Below are 19,660 nucleotides of genomic sequence, written 5' to 3'. Positions count from 1 at the left end.
TGCGCGGCCGTACGCGCCTGTGCGGCGGCGCCGGCCCGGCGCCCGCCCCCGGAACCTTGGCGCGCAGGCGGGCGGGGCGCGGCGGGGCCGTGTAGGTGCCGGACCGCCGTGCCACGTCTGAGGAACGCGGCCGCAGGCCAGGCCGGGCCGCTCGCTGCCGGGGAGCTCTGCGGGGTCCATTGTCGCCATGGTAGGCCCGGGCCGGGGGACGAAGAGGGGAGCTGGCCTAGGCTCCGTGGGCCGGCCGCGGGTAGCAGGGGGGAGGGCGGTGGCGGCTCCTTGTGCCCGCGGTGCCCGTCGGGGCAGGGGTGGGAGGCGGTGGGGGTAGCGCGGCGGGGAACCGGCGGTGTCCTTGGTGCGGGGCTCGAGCGCGACTGGGTTCGGCACAAAGTGCAACGCGCCCGGCTCTCGGCCGCCTCCGGTGCCCCGATGGAGCCGTGCAGGGGCGGCCTGCGGGCCCCGGGAAGCCGTGCCTGTCCCGGGGCTGGCCAGGGGTGGGCTGTCCGCCTCCGGCCACGCGTGGGTGCGCGGGGCGCGCGTTACTGACTCTCCTCCTTCCCCCGCAGGTCTCGGTAATTAACACGGTGGACACCTCTCACGAGGACATGATAGTAAGTGTGTGGGCAGCTACTTTTTAACAGAAAACCTACTCGGCTCTGTTTGCTGTGCTCCCTCCGGTTTTAACCATTTAAATTTTAGACTTCAATTTAACAAAACAGAGCTACTTCACGGCGCTGTCTCATGAGGGGCGGACATACCCGTACCAAATGATGCGCATGGGATGTCAGGCAGGGCATGCTGCCTGAGGTTCCCATAGTGCTGTTTTACATGGTGTGACAGGAAGACTTTTGGCTACCGGGGAAGGGGAAATTGTGTAAAACTTTTATGTTCATGCTTAGGCTTTTTTCTGCTCGTTTCTGTGAAACAATATATACCCGTATAATAAATGGTACATAACTTCATCAAACAAAACTGTTTTTCTAGGAGCAGATGTGTAAGTATGGGTAGGAGGAAAAATTTCAGAGCAATTTGTAGAAGCACAGAGCCCAGTTAGGTAATGAAGTTTAAAGTGTCGTATTCTTATACCCACTTTATGTATTAAGAAACAAAAACTGGTTAAGGCTTTTAGTCAGTGGTGCTAATTTCCTGTGCTCGCCTGAAAATGTTGTGGATTACAGCTCTAATTCCCAAGATTCCTTCTGTGTAACATTTGTACAGCTAGTGAAAACAGCAGTTGGGCAAATAAGTTACTTATGTGGCTTGTCTGGATTGTTTAAGAACTATCCTTTTTAAGGTGTTTTAATGTGAATTTAATTTAGCTATTCTTAAAAGGTAGTAAGATTTGCTCACAAAGCACGCTGACCATAGCTTCTCCATCACCTTGCAGCATGATGCTCAGATGGATTACTATGGCACTCGGTTGGCAACCTGTTCTTCAGACAGATCTGTGAAAATCTTTGATGTTCGGAATGGAGGGCAAATCCTCATTGCAGACCTGAGAGGGTAAAGTGTTGAAATGGAAGATTTTTATCTGTGGAAATTTTTTAATATGTTGTCATTTTGCCCTTTGGTACCACCAGGTGCATAGTAAATTCCTCCAATGTAGTAATTACTCTGGCTGGTTGTTGCTAAAGAACTCTTCAGAGCTGCAAGGGCGGGGACAGAGAGCCAGTGAAGAATAACACTGGGACTTCTTCATCCATTAAATAACTGACACCTATAATTTTTGAGAAGTAAACTCACAGTCTTAATTTCAAATATAAGGATAAATGTCTGGAACTGTTTTCAATGGCAGTGGGTTTGTCAGACAGTCCAGTATGGTGTTTTTCATCTTTGCATTACTCATTCTTCATATCATTGCATTAATCACTTGCAGAACACCAATTTACAAAAATCATGGCTGTGAAGCAGCCACAACGGGAATAGGTTTCTCCCAGCTTTTCCAAATAATGTTGTTTCTTGCAGGCACGAAGGTCCCGTGTGGCAGGTTGCCTGGGCTCATCCAATGTATGGAAATATCTTGGCTTCCTGTTCCTATGACAGGAAGGTTATTGTCTGGAAGGAAGAAAATGGTACCTGGGAGAAGACCTATGAGTACACAGGGCATGATTCCTCAGGTATGTGGGGTCTGGAGCTGGGAACTGAGACTGGGGATATAAGAGGATTCAGGTAGGATTGGAATAAATCTGTCAGTGTTAAGGAAGAAAGCCTCTATCAAACAGATGGGGACGAATCAGTGGAGAGACAATAAATCTATTCAGCATGAATAGAGCATTTACGTAAGGTCATACTGCTGGATAACCTTCTGTCCTGGTTCATACAATGTTTGCGTACAAGTTGTTTTACAGGTAAATCAGCTTTCAAATAAACAAGATGGTAGGGTACTGAATTCCTGGGGAAAATGCTCTATGGATCCACTACAGGAAGAAAGGAAAAAGGTGGATTTTTGCATGCTGTGTTTTGGTTTACAATGGAAACTGTTTTGTTCAGATGATTGGGCCTCCTACATGCAGATCTGAGAAGTCTCCAGCTTTGTTGTGTTACTAATCTAGACTTTAAATACTATGCCTGCCATTCAGCTTTTGTTCTAGAGTCAGCAATACTCTTTGCTGTTGCAGGGAATAGTAAAAGATTTTGATCTGTCATTAAGAGTGATCTTTTGGTGTTCTCATTCTAAAAGGGTGTGAAAAATAAAGGCAGTTTTCTGTCAGTCAGTAAACAGTGTTAATTGACTGGCTTTGCTGAAACTCAGGAATGCAAAGATTCTTATTCTGAGCTTTCAGAGCTGCTGGCTTTTAGTGACTATTCCACTCATATTAGCCAGTGAATTGGTTAGTCAATTTTAGGTAGCTGCTGTGTTGTAATCGAGCCTGTCCTCCCTCCTGACAGTGAATTCTGTCTGCTGGGCACCCCATGACTATGGATTGATCCTGGCCTGCGGGAGCTCTGATGGGGCCATTTCATTATTGAGCTACACAGGTGATGGGCAGTGGGAAGTCAAAAAGATCAGCAATGCACATACGGTAAGTCTGTTCCTTTGGAGCAGCACAGAGTTCTTGGAGCTATGATGCTTCAAAGAACTTTTAGACTAGATAAATACTAAAATACAACAAAATTATGTGAAACAGTTTCCAGAATCAAGAATAACTTGTTTTAAATTAGTTCAGAGTGGGAAGGTATACTTTGTAGTCACTAAAATGAAGTAGAAAACAACATATTTGAAGGTTACTAAACAGCACTGAGAATACCTCTTTATTAAGCACTGTTAAACACAGTGCTGGAAGTTACATGGTAGGAAATTGCTTTGGTACTAACGACACCTGTACAAACTAACTGAATAAGCTGTAGCTGGAAAAACAGCAGGACTTGTGTTTTTTCCAAAATAGCGGGGATTTCTGCTTAAGCAGAACTTCATAAGCTAACAGCAGTAGCTCTTGATAAAAGGAAATAGGGCGCCAGACCAAAGGTTCATTCTACTCCTGCATTCTTAAAACAGCAGCTGTGCATGTTTTATGTCTTTTTGGTTTGTATCTGTCTCCACTGTTTACATATCCGAGATTATATTTGCACATAAACCAGTTACTTAGCTACCTAAGGCTTTCCAAATAAGTGCCCTATTGAGACTAGACTGTATATGGGTTTCTTATTCATCTGATACCCACCCAGCATTGTGCAAGATTTTCCTAGGTTGGACTTATTCCCCCTGCCCCCAACAGAGAGTATGCAAAGTGTCATTTGCCCCTTAGCAGCTTTTATTTACTTATTTAAAGTAAGCAACTTTTAATAATGGTATTTTTTCATTAAATAGATTGGATGTAATGCAGTTAGCTGGGCTCCTGCTGTTGTACCAGGAAGCCTTATAGAACAACCATCTGGTCAAAAACCAAACTATATAAAAAGATTTGCATCTGGTGGCTGCGACAACCTTGTCAAGATCTGGAAGTAAGTGCACTACTGCTAGACTTAAAAATTTGTACAACCTGATATGCTTTATATCTTTGAACGTCCCTGTCAGTATCTCAAGTAATATTTTCAGCATTTCTATGCTTTAATCTTTGAACTACCGTTATAGAGAAGTTCTTTAAAAATGGAAACAACTTGGTGATACACAGTCTCTCACATGGCTATAGCAATTTCTGTCAGCCCTGCTTCATCTTATCTTGGGAAAGGGCTTTCTAATTGTATTTGATTACCACTGTCACTTCGACAATAGCAGATTTCTGTACAGTAACTGAAGGTTAGATTCTCTCCCTATGCTGCTTTCTGTCCCTTGGAAGGGATTTTGTCAGTTTAAGCCACTTTGCTTTTTGGAGAAGAGTGGGGAACACTTGTGCTTTGTATTACCTGGATAAACAAGGAGTCTGAAAAAAAAATCCAGAACAGGAGGTGAGAAATATGACTGCTGGCTGCTGCCACCCTTCTGACTGTATAAATGTGTTTTCAGGGAAGAAGATGGTCAGTGGAAAGAAGAGCAGAAGCTGGAAGCTCATAGTGACTGGGTTCGAGATGTAGCCTGGGCTCCATCAATAGGCTTGCCAACAAGTACCATTGCTAGCTGCTCGCAGGTGAGGTTTCTGTTGGAGTGACAAGGAGGCAGGCTCTCAACACCCTCGCTTCCGTTTACTTCCCCTTTTGTCTAGGAAAGGAATAGTAAGGACAGAACTGCGGTAACAGGTGATCTTGTCAGTCCTTTGCTGTATCTGGGTGTGTGCATAACAGCTTTTGATTCCTGTTCCTCCCAAACTCAGAAGCCCAATAGAAGCATTTCTGGACAGAGACTGGGGGTGGGTGTGGGGGAGCTTTGTACCAAAGACTTATCTTTTATTTTGAAAATCATGAGCAGAGTGGCCTCGCTATGAGGAAGACCTTCAAATCAACATCATATTTTAATGGCTCTGGCTCAGATTCACTGAACTTCCAGCTAAAAATACTGTTTTCTAATAACTGGAATTCTTAATCAGCTCTGATGTCCTCAATCTTCATATTGTCTGTAGTGTTGTCCTGTAAATGCTTTTTATTTTATATATCAAGAAGACTACTCAGTAAGCTGCCAACTTGCTGTCATGTGGCTGGATATATATGTATACATATACATATATATGTATTTTGGGAGCTCTTCTCTGGTATTTGCAAGTCATCTTTTGTAAAAATAGTTTTTCTTATCGGAGCATTGTACTCCTGACTTGCTTTTAGCTGTAGTAAGAAAGCAGGCCTTTTGCTGTATTGAGCAAAAATCCATGCAAACACATCTAGGGTTCATATCAGAGCTGTGATTTGGAAGGATTTGGAAGTGTAACTCCAAGTCCAATCAAGGTTGTTTTTTCTGTGTTGTAACTAGTGGTCCAACCAACTCTGCTTGCTTTTGTTAGGATGGCAGAGTGTTCATCTGGACATGTGATGATGCCTCTGGAAATTCATGGTCACCAAAGCTGCTGCACAAGTTCAATGATGTTGTCTGGCATGTGAGTTGGTCCATTACTGCAAATATTCTTGCAGTGTCTGGAGGAGACAATAAAGTGAGTATTGCTGCCTTGGCTTTTATTCCTGCATGCCATATTTTCAGAATGACTGAGATGAGACAGGCTATTGTCACTTTTGGTTAAGACTGTTGCAGATTCTCCTTTGCTGCAATGCTGAGGCTTTTGCTTTTGACTGATCAGAAGGACCCTAACCTTTGGCAAACCTACTTGCATTGCATTCTTGATCCTTACTGGAGTTTAGAAACGCAGGCTTAACTTTTATTTTTTGGAGTACTAACAGCAGAATTCACATGCTCTCCCTTTACTACTGGATGATTATTCAGTATACAGCAACAAATAACTTGATACTTAGAACAACACTTAAACACTTTCTGTAGCTGTAGACTGTCACCAAACCAGTGATGTGATAGTTGTGAGGAAATGGGAAACGGAATGTATTAAAGCTGAAACTTCTTCCTGGTCTGTTTTTGAGGTCACGCTATGGAAGGAATCAGTAGATGGATTGTGGGCATGTATCAGCGATGTCAACAAGGGCCAAGGAGGGGTGTCTGCCATCACAGAGGGGCAGCAGAATGAGCAGTGATGCATGAGTGAATGTGCCAGCTGCAACAAGTGATCACTATACCAGATTTGCAATGTTTCTTGAACCAGATGAGAACTGATTTTATCTAAACTGGACATGAACGTGGGAAACAATTACCCAATTTTATGAGCACTCTAGAACTATTACTGGGAGGCTACAATATGTTGATAATCAGCCTTAATTGACATTCCCTTAAATTTAAGGTAAAGAGCATAGCAAAGTACTGTGCCTTATACTACTCCTTGATGCTGTAGAAATTGTACCCTGCTTTTCTGGTTTAGGGATCAAATTTAATTGGATATGCTGTAGTCAGACTTCAAGCACTTAAGTAGGAACAAGTGGAACACTCAGAGGGGCAAGGCTGTAAAGTCCTTTGTGCAAGAGGACAAATGCTCTGTCCCTTCAAAGGCCAAAACTTTGTTTCAAGTGAGGGGAAAGGGCTGGTGGAGTTTTCAGCATTAGGTGATAGTATGTTGGCTAGCCCTCCTGGTAGTGGGGAATTAGTGCTTAGGTCTTCCTGAAAATAACATGCTTGGATGGGTGAAAGTCTCTGTGCTTTCCTGAAAGTGAAAAGGAGTAGTGGAATGCATATGTCTTTTGCTTTGCAGTAATTTCAAACTTGGGTTATTTAACCAACGTAAATAAATCCAACCATAATTTGAAGATTTTTTTTTCTAGCCACACTTCTGTACTGTACCTCAGGTTTATTTTTTGTTGAGATACCAACAGAATAAAGTCCTATTGGTTAAAGCCTGGTGTGCTGTATGTAATCTTTTCACAGGGGCTGTGTTGAGGCTGTCTACAGTCTACCCTCAGTCAAGCCACAGTCATGTTGCCCTCCCATCCATGGTATTAGCTTTACACTAGCTGGGAAAGTATTAGTCCACTAGAGACTAAGACTGTATATGGTGTAAAAAAGAACAAAGTTTTGCCTTCAGTTAAACTGATGTGCCATTGCATTTCAGGCAAGTATATCAGGCTTGAACAAACTACATTTCAGTATGCCTTTAGCTAAAAGCTGAAGCACTCTTCCCCTCCTACAAGAGGGAAAGTACTTAACTCAAAGGTCATATTTTTCCCTTTATTCTTCAATTGCACTGAAGCAACACAAATGAACAATTCACAGCCTTCCTCCTTCTCCAAGGTAGTGAATCCTAGGCATGCTCTTTGTTTGGGCATAGTCAAGTTAATATACCCTCTTTTTTAGATAACTATCATAAAACAAGGTTTTATTTATCTATACTAACCAAATAATATCTAGCTGCTCTCACAGAAACACATAAATGAATTATTTTTTTTAGATACTAACAGAAGCATGCAACATTCCTGTTATTGTTTAAATGCACTTTAGCCTTACTACCTCCCCCCCCCCCCAAAGAATTAATCAACTCATCTAGAAATTAGCATTATATTCAAACATTTCAAATTACACAGCAAAGCACTATTTTCTTTCAAGCTGTTTTCCATTTCTACTAAGATCATAATCAATCATAATGGCTAAACTGAACAAGCAGCCTTTCATTCCCACTACCATGCCCACTTGTTCTTTGATACAGAGTACCTGGTCACCTAGGAGTGTTTTGGGTTGCATTTAACTGCTGTGGAAACCATACAAGCTTGAAATCACACATAGTAGCTCCAATAAAAAGGCTCAAAAATGAAACCTCATTCTTGGTTAGCTTTTACCACGCTTCATTCTAAGGAAAAAGGGCACTAGCTCCTTAGTACGCAAGAAAGTTTTTTTGCCTTTGGGGGTATTAGGTTCCACAATTCACAGTGTTAAAATTTATCCGTATATTTTACAAGTTTAAATACTTAAGAATTCAAATCTACTTAGCAGCAAGGCTCTGTTCAGCCTGTTATTCCTTCATACTTAAGATGAAATGTATTAAAATGGTTTCAAGTAATGATCAAAGTATCCCAAACAATTACAACTGTTTACAAATTATTTAAAGGTAACACAATGTATTCATTGCAAATATAATCATTAGGTGAAAGTTTTTGAGAATAAGCTTAATGTTTTTGGATCTGTAATCCCCTCCTTCCTGTACTTGGGGAAAGAGAGAGAGAAAAAGAATATACTCAACGTAAGTTTCTCCAACAGCAATTTTGATTTAACTAAATTTCTCCTCATCTTTGCACATTTGCACATTCCCCACACCCTTCTCCACCCTACTGCTGGAAGTTTGTGGGGCTCCAGTGCAAAATGGATCCTACAAGTTAGCCATGTCATTTAAGTCAAATTAGAATACAAGCAACAGAAGTTACAAATTTGTCATCCTTCATCATATATTCTTTCTTTCCTCCTACTCTTTCTCAGGTTAAAAAAAAAAATAATTCCCTATTTATCTTAATGAGATTTTTCTAGCCCCTCAGCTATTGCTACTAATCTTAACTGAAGTGATTTTTAAAATTTGCTAATGTTCCATTTTTAAAGTAACGGAAGCAAAGTTTCTCAGGTATCATTTTCAGTGTCAGTCTTCCAGCAAATAACAACAAAATCTGATAAAACAGAACCTTGGAGAGAAGACCAAAGAGAGAATGCACTTAAAGGCAAAAATGAGAAACATGGCTGTTGCTGCCAGTTAGGAATACAGCTCAACTTCTCCATTTCTCTTACATCACCTCAGATAATAAAAAGGGTTTGGGGCTTTTCCTTTTTTTTGGGGAAAAAAAAGATTAATTAATAGCTGTAACATGTATAAAAGGAACAATGTTAATGCCACAGGAAAAAAAGGAAATTCTCACTTTGTTCCCTACACAATTTCATTATATGTAAAAGAAGCACAGCAACAGATCTATGCATTCTTTTCACTTTTTTTGTTGATTTTGTTATCTTGCAAGCAGGCCAAGTTTCCAAGGAATTTAAATACATATCAGATTGCATTTCCAGGAATACTGTAGCACAGAACAAATACTCCACTATATAGAGATAGAAATATATATATATATAAAGTGCTTTGGAAAGCAACTGTTTAGTGAAGCCACAAAAATAACCAGGTAAAGTTTCAGAGAAGTTTCAGCTTTTGATGGTTTTCCTGTGCAATTCCTCTCCACTAAGCTGTCTGCTTCAGTTACTATATCTTCGTTATAGAAGATGACACTGTAAGCTATAATCTCTTTGACAGGATATTTTTACCTTTGGCATATAAAAATCATGTTTCCTTTATACATCTATCTTTAGAAATTCAAATCAGGAGAAAGATTTTTGTTGGAGAATGGTTGCAGGAAGGTGGTCATGGCTCCATGGAAAGGTTATGTGAGTCTAAAATGTTTGGTCTTTACATCAGTGAGCCTTGACATGAGCAGGCCAAGCAGGCCGCAGTGGAAAATTCTGAGTTACGCTGATAAGGAAGAAAGTAAAGGTCTCGCTGACCTTGACAGTATGAAGTAAACAATTTTGAGGAAGTAGTTGGTGAAGAACAAGGAAGAACCCCGAAGTTATGCAAGCAAAACTGCAAATAGGAGGAGTATGGTAATGTAACCTTTAGAATTTAGCCAATGAATAAGTGCCAAATATGTATAATTAGTTGTAGCAATATAAAAGTCCGATTGTGCCACAATAAAGTTGAAGCTTGCTTTATCACTCATATTGAGTCGACTGCTTGTTTCCCCCGCCTGTCGCAAGTGGCGCCCAAACAGGGACCCCCATCCTTGTTCTCCACCGGACAGTGAGCTCGGAGAAGCACTGGTAGCAGCGACCAGGGAGCAGAAGATAGACGTATGCTGTCGCAGGCTTCTGATCCATGCTTGAGCCCGAGAGAGGAGGGGGCTCGCCATCCAAGGAAAAGCTACCCAAGACAAGGCTGCATTGGACCGGATAAGAAAGAAGGTCACAGTCGCTAGCGCAATGGATAGAGAGGCAGCTTTCGAATTCTTAAAGCGCTTTTTAGAAAAGCGGGGAGTAGGCCCTCTAAAAGATCTGGCCGGATTAATTGCCATGGGGAAAGCAAAAGGTTTTTTTTAAAGACCCAGAAGCTATGTTTGAAGTAGAGGAGCAGCGTACATTTGGTGATTGCTTGTGGGACTTAGTAATTGATGATGATAAAACAGCTAAAAAGTTGATGAAACCATGGCGAGATGTAATTAATTGTATGAAAAAATATAGAGGTCAGAGGCTGCAGCAGCAAGGTGTTTTTCAGCCTCTGACCGGCTTGAACAGCCTGATGCTAATGCCGGTTGCCTCACCATAGGGGGCAATTATTTCCTCACCTCCAGCTAGTGGGATTCCCGTCCCAGTGACACAGCGGCCCTCTTGTCCACCCCCTGATCCGCCGACGGCAAAACTGTCTGCGCCGCCGGTTGAAACGGAGGTGGCCTCTTGTGAGGAAGATTAAGCTGGTGAGGCTGAATATAATGCAGAGCGAGACACACCGATTTTTAAAAACAAAAGGGTTATACAGCCACACGTCACATGAATTGACTGGAATAGTGTAATGCGAGAAGCAATTATGCAAAGAGACTTTGAAACTGTAAAACAGCTCAGCTCCCCCCAGCCTCAAGCTTTTCCGGTTGTGTATCAAGTAGATAATACAGGAGGAATGCTCGGAGTACATGAGACACTAGATTGGAAAATTTTAAACCAGTTACGTAGTACCGTAAATGAGTCTGGAGTGCACAGTGAACCTGCAAGACAAATGTTAAATTATATCTGGGGAAGCGGAATCTTATGTCCTGAGGACATAAAAAAATTAATGCGGTTAATATTAAAACAGTCACAACAATTATTGTGGCAAACTCATTGGCAAAGACTCTGTGAAGTTTCTGCACATATTCCCCGAAACCAAAACGATCGGCTGCTAGGAGTAACTGTAGAGCAATTAATGGGGACAGGGCTGTTCGCCTCTGTTGAAATGCAGATGCAGGCAGGTCCTGATGTCCTGTTAGAATCCATGCGTTTGGCTCGCGAGGCTCTACAAAAAGTTAAAACTACTCCACTCACTCCCTCATACCTGTCAATTAGAGAAGGGAGAGGAGTCATTTGCCTCTTTTGTCGATAGATTGACAGATGCTATCAGTCTTGCAGATGTTGCAGACTTTACGAAAGGCCCTTTCTTAAGACAGTGTGTGTTAGAAAACTGTAATAGTTTTACTAAAGGAATTCTTGTTACTCTACCCCTAGATGCAACCATAGAATCAATGTTAGAATGAATGAGTAGGGTGCCAGTAGGACAACAAGCAACGTTGGTAGAATCCATCAAAGAGCTAGGGAAAAACTTACTGCAGGCGCAGAATCAAGCCTTTGCAGCCCTAGCCCCCCTGAAGCCTCCTGAAGCTCCAAGAGCGAAATCTACTAGTCGTCGAGACTATAAATGTTTCCGCTGCGGGCGATCAGGACACATGCGGCGACAATGCAGAGAGCCTCAGGTGTGGTGCCAAAATTGTCACATGAACAATCATAGCACCGAAGCCTGCAGAAACTCGGGAAACGGGAACACGAGCGCGAGGAGTCGCAGCGCGCCGACCCGAATCGCGGCTCCAGTTACCATCAGAGCACCGACCAACCAGCATCAGATGGCGCCATCTACCGGCCAGCCGCCACCGCCGCTGCCCAGCTTCGACCAGCCACCAGAGGGAGCCTCGGACTGGATCTGGCAACAGCGGGAGATACCACCCTAACAGACGACCGCCCTCAGAAGATCGCTACAAGTGTGATGGGACCTGTAATTATTAATGGACAACCATATGGAGCCTTATTGTTAGGGCGATCATCTAGCAGCATAAAAGGGCTTTTTATACTACCTGGAGTTATTGACTGTGACTATACTGGAGAAATTTTTATCATTGCACAAATGAACTTTCCTCCAATCTATATTCCAAAAGGAAGCTGAATTGCTCAACTAGTCCCCATTCCGCAGTTGACCAATCAGATGACAACAGAGACCACCTAAAATCGCGGAGCAGCAGGATTTGGCTCCACTGGAGAACTTGCCTTGTTAACCATGCCAATGAATCATCGACCCATCACTAACATGATGTTCACCTTCGTGTACAAACAACAGCAAATGCAAGCCTTACTGGACACAGGAGCTGACATCACCATCGTCACAAGTGACCGATGGCCTAGCCACTGGCCCCTACAAGCAGTATTGAGTGGAGTAGGAGGAGTTGGAAGAACCGCAACAGTACAACGTAGCTAGCAAAGAGTACGTGTAGTGGTAGACGGGCATACTGCATCAATTTATGTAACTGTTATGCAATTACCAATTGGAGTCAACGCCCTCATTGGCTGTGACGTTTTGAACCAATTGGGAATTGTGCTCACCACTGAAACGCCTTTTTAGGCACGGTCACTGCAGATTTTCACTGGATGTGGATTCAATTAAATAGATTATAAAATATGTTTAATTTTTCAACTTATGTTTTTAGATTTGACACCCTGCCTCAGGAAGATAATCTTGTTTCTCAGAGGTACTCTCCTGGGAATTATCCTTTACATCGCTCTCTGGACAGAAACTACTCTGACTGGCTCTAGTTTTTTAAGCCCTGAATATAAAAAAAAATACAGGTAAAAAAAAAAAATCATAAAAATACCAAGATTGTCTTCCTCCATAAGTCCTTAAAACCAATATTCTTTACAGCATTCAGAAAAGCTTTTAGAAGATTTATTTTCTGGAAGAGGAAGGAAGTATTCCAGAGAACTTCTGTAACAAACCATTAGCATTGTATTCATGCTATGAAAAGATGCATGTAATCTCATTCACTAAGAATTAATAATCTGAAAAAAAAGAACAATTGAAGAGAAAACATTGTTTTAAATACTTTGTTGGCATCTTCTTTGGAAATTAACTGTAAGGTGCTTGTTCTTTAATGACCCCTTAAACCAAATTCCTATTAAAGTTAATGCAGCAGTGGTAATAAAATTATTATAGACCTACATATCATACATACATACATAAGTGTATGGTGCCTTCAGCTAATTTGATGCATCTGTGTTAATTAAGAGTTCTAACTTCCCAAGAAACTGACTAGTTTGACTATGGAAAGAATATATAGATATTATTTTGCTTGCTTTCTAGCAACAATATGACCTGAGAAAAAACCCAGCACAACTACATCATCAAGGTACAGAAGCCTTTTGGGGTACCGATGAAGCAGGGGCAGAAGATGACAGTAACAATATTGAAATTAAGGTCTGTATTTTTTCTTACTGCTCTTAAACATGCAAGTTTAAGTGGTAGGGTTGCATACCACAATTTCTGTCACAGGAGGCAGTACAAACTAAAACTACAATAATTTTTAACTTGAAATGCAAGTAGGAAAGGGCACATGAAAACTGGCAGCACTGATTATACGAAATAATGTAAAATCAGCTGCAGTAGGTCAGATCACAATCTCCTATTTAGGATTCATTACATTCCAGAACTAACATATAATAATGTGAGTTTCTTGTTAAGTTTTCTTTCCTCCAGTGTGTTGTGCAGCTTGCCATACACTCTGTTTTTGAGATTCTCATTACATGTCTCAACACTAGTAAGTGAATAGATGGAATACCTTTTTATACCTCCTGCTTATCATCATTCCCATGAATAAAATTAACTTGCAGTGTCCTTGTCCAGAACTTGTCTGTTAAACTCTGTCTTTTAATGTTTTTATAGTTTAATGTTCCCTTTGAAATTGGTGTCAAGACAACAGAAGAAGATTATCAAAAATATGGACAAGCCCTGGAGAAGATGCTAGGGGACAAGCTTGAAGAGAATGCTAAAGGTACTGCCAAGTCATAAAAGCAGAGCTTTTTAAAAAACAAAAACCAAATCACTAGCACCACCAAACAAAAACACCAATGCCATAAGCAGTCTGGTTTGTACCTTTACAGCCTGTCATACTTTATTTGCACTTACCCATGTTAATCTGATCATTATGAATCTTCCGTTTTAATGTTTATGTCAGTCTTGATATCTGCATGACTCATTCCAACTACAAATCATGCTTCTGCTTTCACCCTGCTTTTCAGGTTCCTAGGGCTTCCCCCAAGCTCCCCTCTCCATTTTCCTCTGAATTCCTTCTGAAGGACTACTTCCATGGCCATTATACAAGCAAGACAGTCTTATACATATGTGCCCTTCTAGAATCTAACTATGAAAGCCACCTTATCTTCTGCCTTCAGCTGAGCACTTGTAGAACTTTTAGACAGATGATCAAAACAGGGTTTTCAGAAAAATATTAAGACTGTCAAATAGCATATCAAAATAATCTTTATCTTTTGCCTTTATAGAAAAGATGAAAAACTGAGGCAAGATGAAGGACAAAGAACTAGATGGCCTGATTTCTTTTAAGTTTTACTTTAGTATGAAATTATTACTGATTTCACAACTCTAAAGAAGAAAGGAGGATGTAAACGTGAGCAGCTTGACCTGACAGACATTGGAACAGATTATCTTTTAAGGAAGAATACAAGATCCAGAGCCAAAAATAATAAAGGGCAGGGTTAACCACAGGCTGACCTGTAGGCTTATTTTCTTATTTTATCTCTTTTCCTTAGTAAATATAGTGATTATTCTAAACTATGTTTGAATGCTATATGAATGCTTTCTAAAACTGGTGGAAACCTCTTCTTACACTTCTATATACATCTGCAATAGAGAATAAAGCTTATGCTGAAACTGCAGTTACTTGTGGGGTTGTTTTTTGTTTATTTGTTCAAGAGTAGCTCAAACTAAATAGTTCACGTAATAAACTATGGAAACTAGATGGACAAGGACTCAGCTTTCAGTTGCCAAATTAGTCTAATTGCCAAAGGATTTGTTAATACAGACCTTATAAAGGAAACCATCTAATATTGCTTCCAGCTTATAAAAACGTTTCCCAGTTAACTTGCTTGGATTCAGAACCATATTCGTATTGGTGCATACATCAGAGGTACAAGGTAATTTTTCATGCCTTCAAATGCATAAACCAGTATGCTCCAATATAGTACATGTTCTTTTCTGTACCTCAGCCCATACAGACATCTGGTAATCCATGAATGTCTTCTAGAATTTCCTCCTGATGACATTCTACAAAGTCTTCTCAACAGACTAATGCAATAAACGTAAACACAGCTGCAATTATTAGACATTCTCTTTTTCTGCCCCAGAATTAATCTCCTAAATGAAGCGATCCCCTTCATGCCGCTAGCACCATCTTATGCTATAATCCACCAGAAGGCAAAGGAGAGTTAGAAGTGAAGGGGAAAAGTATTAAAAAGGGGTAAACAACGCTTGAGAGACTAGCCCAGGGTAAGGGTGTGGACACATACTTTGTGAAACCTGCAGAAGTGTTAATGAAGGGGAAGAATCAGAAAGAGCACTGAAGTCGTATTTATTAGTCTTGACTCCAATTATTACTTCCACAGCAGAGCTACTGCTTGTGTTCTTTTTATATTTAATGTTTTCCAAGCATATTCCGTAGAAACAGTCAGCCAATAAGCTGCCCAACAGTCCAGGAAGGAAACCACCAGCCAGAGATACTGCATAAATCCTTTATTAAAATAAGAAGCACTGTTTCTAACATTCTGACAAGATTGTGTCAGATAGTCTACTCACTGAAAAGAAAATATATGGCTAAGCTAGTCTATAGAATAAAAACAAAGGCACAGCTATTATGCTGTGTTGCTTATCCAGCTTACTCGGCAGAACATTCTAAGGTTGTTTTTTTAAAAAAAAACAACACAAAAATCCCCAGCATTTCCTGGTGGTCTAGAAAGAAGGAACTTTGAACCTATAAATACGTGCAGTATTTTCTCCTTTGCAAATATGACATCAGCCTCAAGAGGGTAGTATAAAATAACCTACGTTACTCCTACAGTATCTGCTCTAGGATTTTTCCAAAATAACTATGCAGTCTATTTGAAAAAATAAGCTGGATCTCTACCCTCTGACACAGTACAGATAATTTCAAACCCGACATTCTCATTCTCTTATTTCTGAGCAATGACACTGAGGTAAAAACTATCTAACAGAAGCTGGGTAATTATCTGGCTACTTACTGTAACTGGTTGTCCTAACCCAAATACTGCATGCAACAAATGCCAAGAATGTGACCTAGCCAAGATGCAAGGAATTAGTTAACAACAACAAACTCACCCTCCGATCAAAAGCCAAAGTAAAAGCATGGTTTTTTTCCTCGGCCAACCCAGATCAACTTTCTATTAATTTGGATACAATGTTTCAAATAAACCCAACAATTTCACTAAACTCATCTTTCTCCTCAGATTTCAGCAACGAAAAGGAATTAATTCTCAAGGGTTGAAAAGCAGAATAACCTCAAAACTAATATTCCTTTATGCGCTCAGTAACAGTGTGACAAAGGACTCTTACTTGACCTGGAGCCATCCACAAAGTTAGCCAAATATTTGATTCCATCCTTAAATTTTGTTTGAATGGGAAGGCAGCAGTGGAGGAGGAAAGGGAAGAGTGCACTTCTGTGTTAGTCCCAAGTCATTCACACAGACTTCCCTAACCAGAAGTTGTTTTGGGATGGGCCACCATTCAAGTATTACTTATGTGCCCACAATTAAGATTTTTATTATGCTGCAGCTGAATATGCTTATTTCTCTGTGGTTTGTTCTTACTAATAATTTGAGATTTATGAATGAAATGTGTATATATATTTTTTTTTTAAATCGCATTAGGAAAAGGCAAATGCAGCCATCATGGGACTTACCTTCAGCTGTAATCAATCTCCCTGTGTTGAAGAGGATGTAGTATTTCTTTTGTGTTACAAAACCCTGAACAAAAGTAAAAGTTGTCTTCCTCCACTGTTTTGAAATTATTATTCAGTTGTGAAAGTAGAATAGGGTGACTAAATAAGCTATAATCAACCCAGTTACTATGAAAAAAAAAGTGACATCACATTAAAGAAATAACAATCAAGAGTCCCTCAAAATTAACAACTAGTATTTTATAACAACTTTAAGTGTTTAATTCTTTATAGATTAGGGAAGTGGAAAATATCCAGTCATTTCAATTGTAATAGTTCCCCAATCTAAAGAATGATCTAACGCCTTTTTTTTTCCCTCCTCTTCCCTGTAAGAGTACATTACTAGACTAGACTTTACAAAACCAGGAAACTCCTAAAGTACGAAACAGACTAAAACCATTTCATCCTCTTAATTTAAATTTTGTCAAAAGGATTTTAACCATTAAGAACCCACATATATTTCAACACATGCATTCAACAAAGACATACTTACCACCCCCGCCCTTTTTTTTTTTTTTGGTTTCATCCACAAACACAGGCTTGGAGAGGCTTCTCAGCAACTGTGCTTTGGCAAGTCACAGGGTGTCCCCCAGAGTCATTCTGGACAACAACTGGACAGCTGCAGGTTCTTTCACCTTCCTCTATTTCCTGTCTGTCCAAACACAGTTGCAATTGCTGGCTGCCTTCAAGTTTTGGAATGACGTGGATGCTTCCCAAGTTGCAACCACAAAACTCTCTTCCACGCTGTGGGCTGTCAGCCTGAACTTCACTGGTGGAGATACCTCCTTTCTGACCATTTGCCCTACTGCCTTCTCAAACGCACCTTGGAGTGCCTTAAGGCACGTTACAGTGACTGCTGATGCTTTTGTTTTCTTCTTCCTGTGATCTCCAGTCTGTTGTTCTCTGAAGTTGCATTTATTTTCCATTCTTTGCATGATATGTACCTCAATGCATTCAGGTTTATTTTCAAGCTACCTCATAAACTAAAAAGTCTATGTTAGTAACATGTTTAAGCAGTTATGAACAACTAAACTAATATTATGTGAGTTAGGGGAGAATAACCACCTAAAGGATGAGAACTTTCCCCCTCTCCCAGGAAAGGGAAAGGTGCTGTAAAACTCTGCAGCTAGCCAGTAGGATAACTGGAAATTGAGTAGTCTGAATCCCTACAGTTTTGCTCTCATCACACTTATGCTTACAATAAAACACATCAATATTTGTCTACCTGGATGGACATATTAAATGACCATCAGACATCACGGGATACTAAATGAGTTCAGACAATATTATTGAATCATACAGATTGAAAAAAAAAAAGGGGGCAAACAGTTAAAGAGAATACAACTGGTTTTGCCCAACACAAACTCAATATATGTTATAGTTTCATTGCCTCACTTGTCAAGATAAAAACCTGCCTTTTAGAAAGCCTGAGGCTCTATAGAAATCAACCAACTACAGTAAGCGAAGCAAAAAAAAATGAAGTAGCTTTGCTGCAACAAAGGATTTTTACATCAGCTTTATAATTAAAGCAAAGTACTTTCGCAATCCAATGTGTTCCTTCTTGCAGTTTGTTACAAGAACAGGAAGTCAAGATCTGAAAGATTTCCACAAAGAAATATTACTTCGTAACTAAAAATATGAGTGACAGGAACAACTCTAGAAGTCTTTAAAGTACACAAATTGTGTTAGATTGCCCTCCAAGAGTTACTAACTGGAGAAAAAGGAAATGACTGAAACCTGAAATTTTCATTTACATGTGCACCTACAGGCTCATCTTCAGTAACAGAACTCAAGACTACAAAGTATCACTGATAATAAGTTTTGTGGGGCTGAATGACAGCAAACAATGATACTACATTATTGTATACATATATACTTAAAGACTGTGACTAAAACTGTGCCTTTAGACGCGGGTAACCATTAATTGATAGGGTTCAGCAAAAAGTTTAAGTCACAGACAGAAATTTAAAGTATTAGCATGAGGATGCCAGGCAAGCCAAATCTTACCATGGCTCTTCCTTTGCTTTTGGCAATTCCCAGGGAGAACACAAGCAGGGTTGGATTCCCTTTTCTGCTCTTACAGAAACAACTTGGTTCATCATAAGGGAATAAAGAAGAACATGAACTCATTCCCCTACTTTGCAAGTTCTTTTAAAACTGAACACTTGCCAGTATTCTGTAAGAAGCGCTTAAATCATGACAGCCACGCATTCAGAATTTCTTTGTGAAACAGGTTGCAAACAACTTTCATTTTCTTTCTATAATTAAAACACTGCCAATAAACTGCATATTGCTATAGGGCAAACTTTTGTCATCCCATTCCAGCCCAAGCCTGGGGGAAAAAGAAAGATCAGGTGCTTTTACTAATGCTGTTTTAGCAGCAGCATTCCTGCACTCACCTTTACACTCCGCCTCTTCCAGCCACCGAGAGCACCTGCCCCTTACAGCAACTCGCTCTCTCACCCTGAAATCCTAAATTGGCTTCTGGAAGAAGCCCTTCAGCTCAGCTACCCCGATCCCCAGAGGCGCGGGGATGGGGGGCCACCCCACGACACCCCCGGGGCCTCCTGCGCCGCGGACTCACCGCGCAGCCCCGGGGCGCGCCCCAAGGGCCTCTCCGGCTGCACAGCCCCAGCGCCGGGCGGCCGGCAATGCCTGTACGGGGAGCCCTGCGCCCAGCCGTGCTCCCGGGCCCAGCCGTACTGCCGGCCCGGCTCCCGGGGGCTACCGCACCACCACTTTGCAGCCGCCCCCCACTCGGGTCGGGGAACGTGACAGGACGGGACAGGACGGCACGGGACGGGAACCACAGCACCGCAGCGCACAGCCCGCTCGCGAAGGCGAGACCTTGGAGCCAGCGCTGGCCGCCGATTGGGCCGCCCGCAGCCGCCTCTGGCATCGATTGGCTGTACCGGGC

The 19,660-nt window shown here is 41.3% G+C and overlaps 2 protein-coding genes and 1 long non-coding RNA gene across 3 annotated transcripts; 2 read left to right on the top strand and 1 right to left on the bottom strand.

Moving 5' to 3' along the window:
• The first annotated feature begins 50 nt into the window (after nucleotides 1–50).
• Nucleotides 51–6,813, top strand: SEC13 (SEC13 homolog, nuclear pore and COPII coat complex component). The gene is made up of 9 exons (XM_080387657.1): nucleotides 51–190; nucleotides 567–611; nucleotides 1,388–1,503; nucleotides 1,966–2,117; nucleotides 2,890–3,023; nucleotides 3,809–3,942; nucleotides 4,445–4,565; nucleotides 5,370–5,516; nucleotides 5,953–6,813. Exons 1-9 carry the CDS (start codon nucleotides 188–190, stop codon nucleotides 6,061–6,063), a joined length of 963 nt encoding a protein of 320 aa, XP_080243783.1. The 5' UTR covers nucleotides 51–187; the 3' UTR covers nucleotides 6,064–6,813.
• LOC308063958 lies at nucleotides 6,698–19,279 on the bottom strand. Its single transcript, XR_013928139.1, has 3 exons — nucleotides 19,143–19,279; nucleotides 12,598–17,714; nucleotides 6,698–10,410 (listed from the first exon to the last, which is right to left on the bottom strand). It is a non-coding gene; the product is annotated as an uncharacterized lncRNA (long non-coding RNA).
• Nucleotides 13,088–14,671, top strand: GHRL (ghrelin and obestatin prepropeptide). Its single transcript, XM_080387671.1, has 4 exons — nucleotides 13,088–13,196; nucleotides 13,476–13,536; nucleotides 13,662–13,770; nucleotides 14,279–14,671. The coding sequence occupies exons 1-4, from the start codon at nucleotides 13,153–13,155 to the stop codon at nucleotides 14,293–14,295; spliced, it is 231 nt and encodes a 76-aa protein (XP_080243797.1). The 5' UTR covers nucleotides 13,088–13,152; the 3' UTR covers nucleotides 14,296–14,671.
• Nucleotides 19,280–19,660: the final 381 nt, after the last annotated feature.

The sequence above is a fragment of the Falco punctatus genome (assembly GCF_963210335.1).
Source record: "Falco punctatus genome assembly, chromosome: 4".
In the NCBI taxonomy this organism is placed as follows: domain Eukaryota; kingdom Metazoa; phylum Chordata; class Aves; order Falconiformes; family Falconidae; genus Falco; species Falco punctatus.
The sequence above is the reverse complement of the archived record's forward strand: the minus strand, read 5'-3'. Positions and strand labels throughout refer to the sequence as shown.

Excerpts from the sequence above, each read along its gene's own strand:
- GHRL (XM_080387671.1), top strand. The coding sequence starts at position 13,153 with ATGAAGCAGGGGCAGAAGATGACAGTAACAATATTGAAATTAAG. Across the intron at positions 13,197-13,475 it reads GTAACAATATTGAAATTAAG|TGTGTTGTGCAGCTTGCCAT; the intron begins GTCTGTATTTTT and ends TCTTTCCTCCAG. Across the intron at positions 13,537-13,661 it reads CATTACATGTCTCAACACTA|TTTAATGTTCCCTTTGAAAT; the intron begins GTAAGTGAATAG and ends ATGTTTTTATAG.
- SEC13 (XM_080387657.1), top strand. Across the intron at positions 3,024-3,808 it reads AGATCAGCAATGCACATACG|ATTGGATGTAATGCAGTTAG; the intron begins GTAAGTCTGTTC and ends TTCATTAAATAG. Across the intron at positions 4,566-5,369 it reads CCATTGCTAGCTGCTCGCAG|GATGGCAGAGTGTTCATCTG; the intron begins GTGAGGTTTCTG and ends TGCTTTTGTTAG.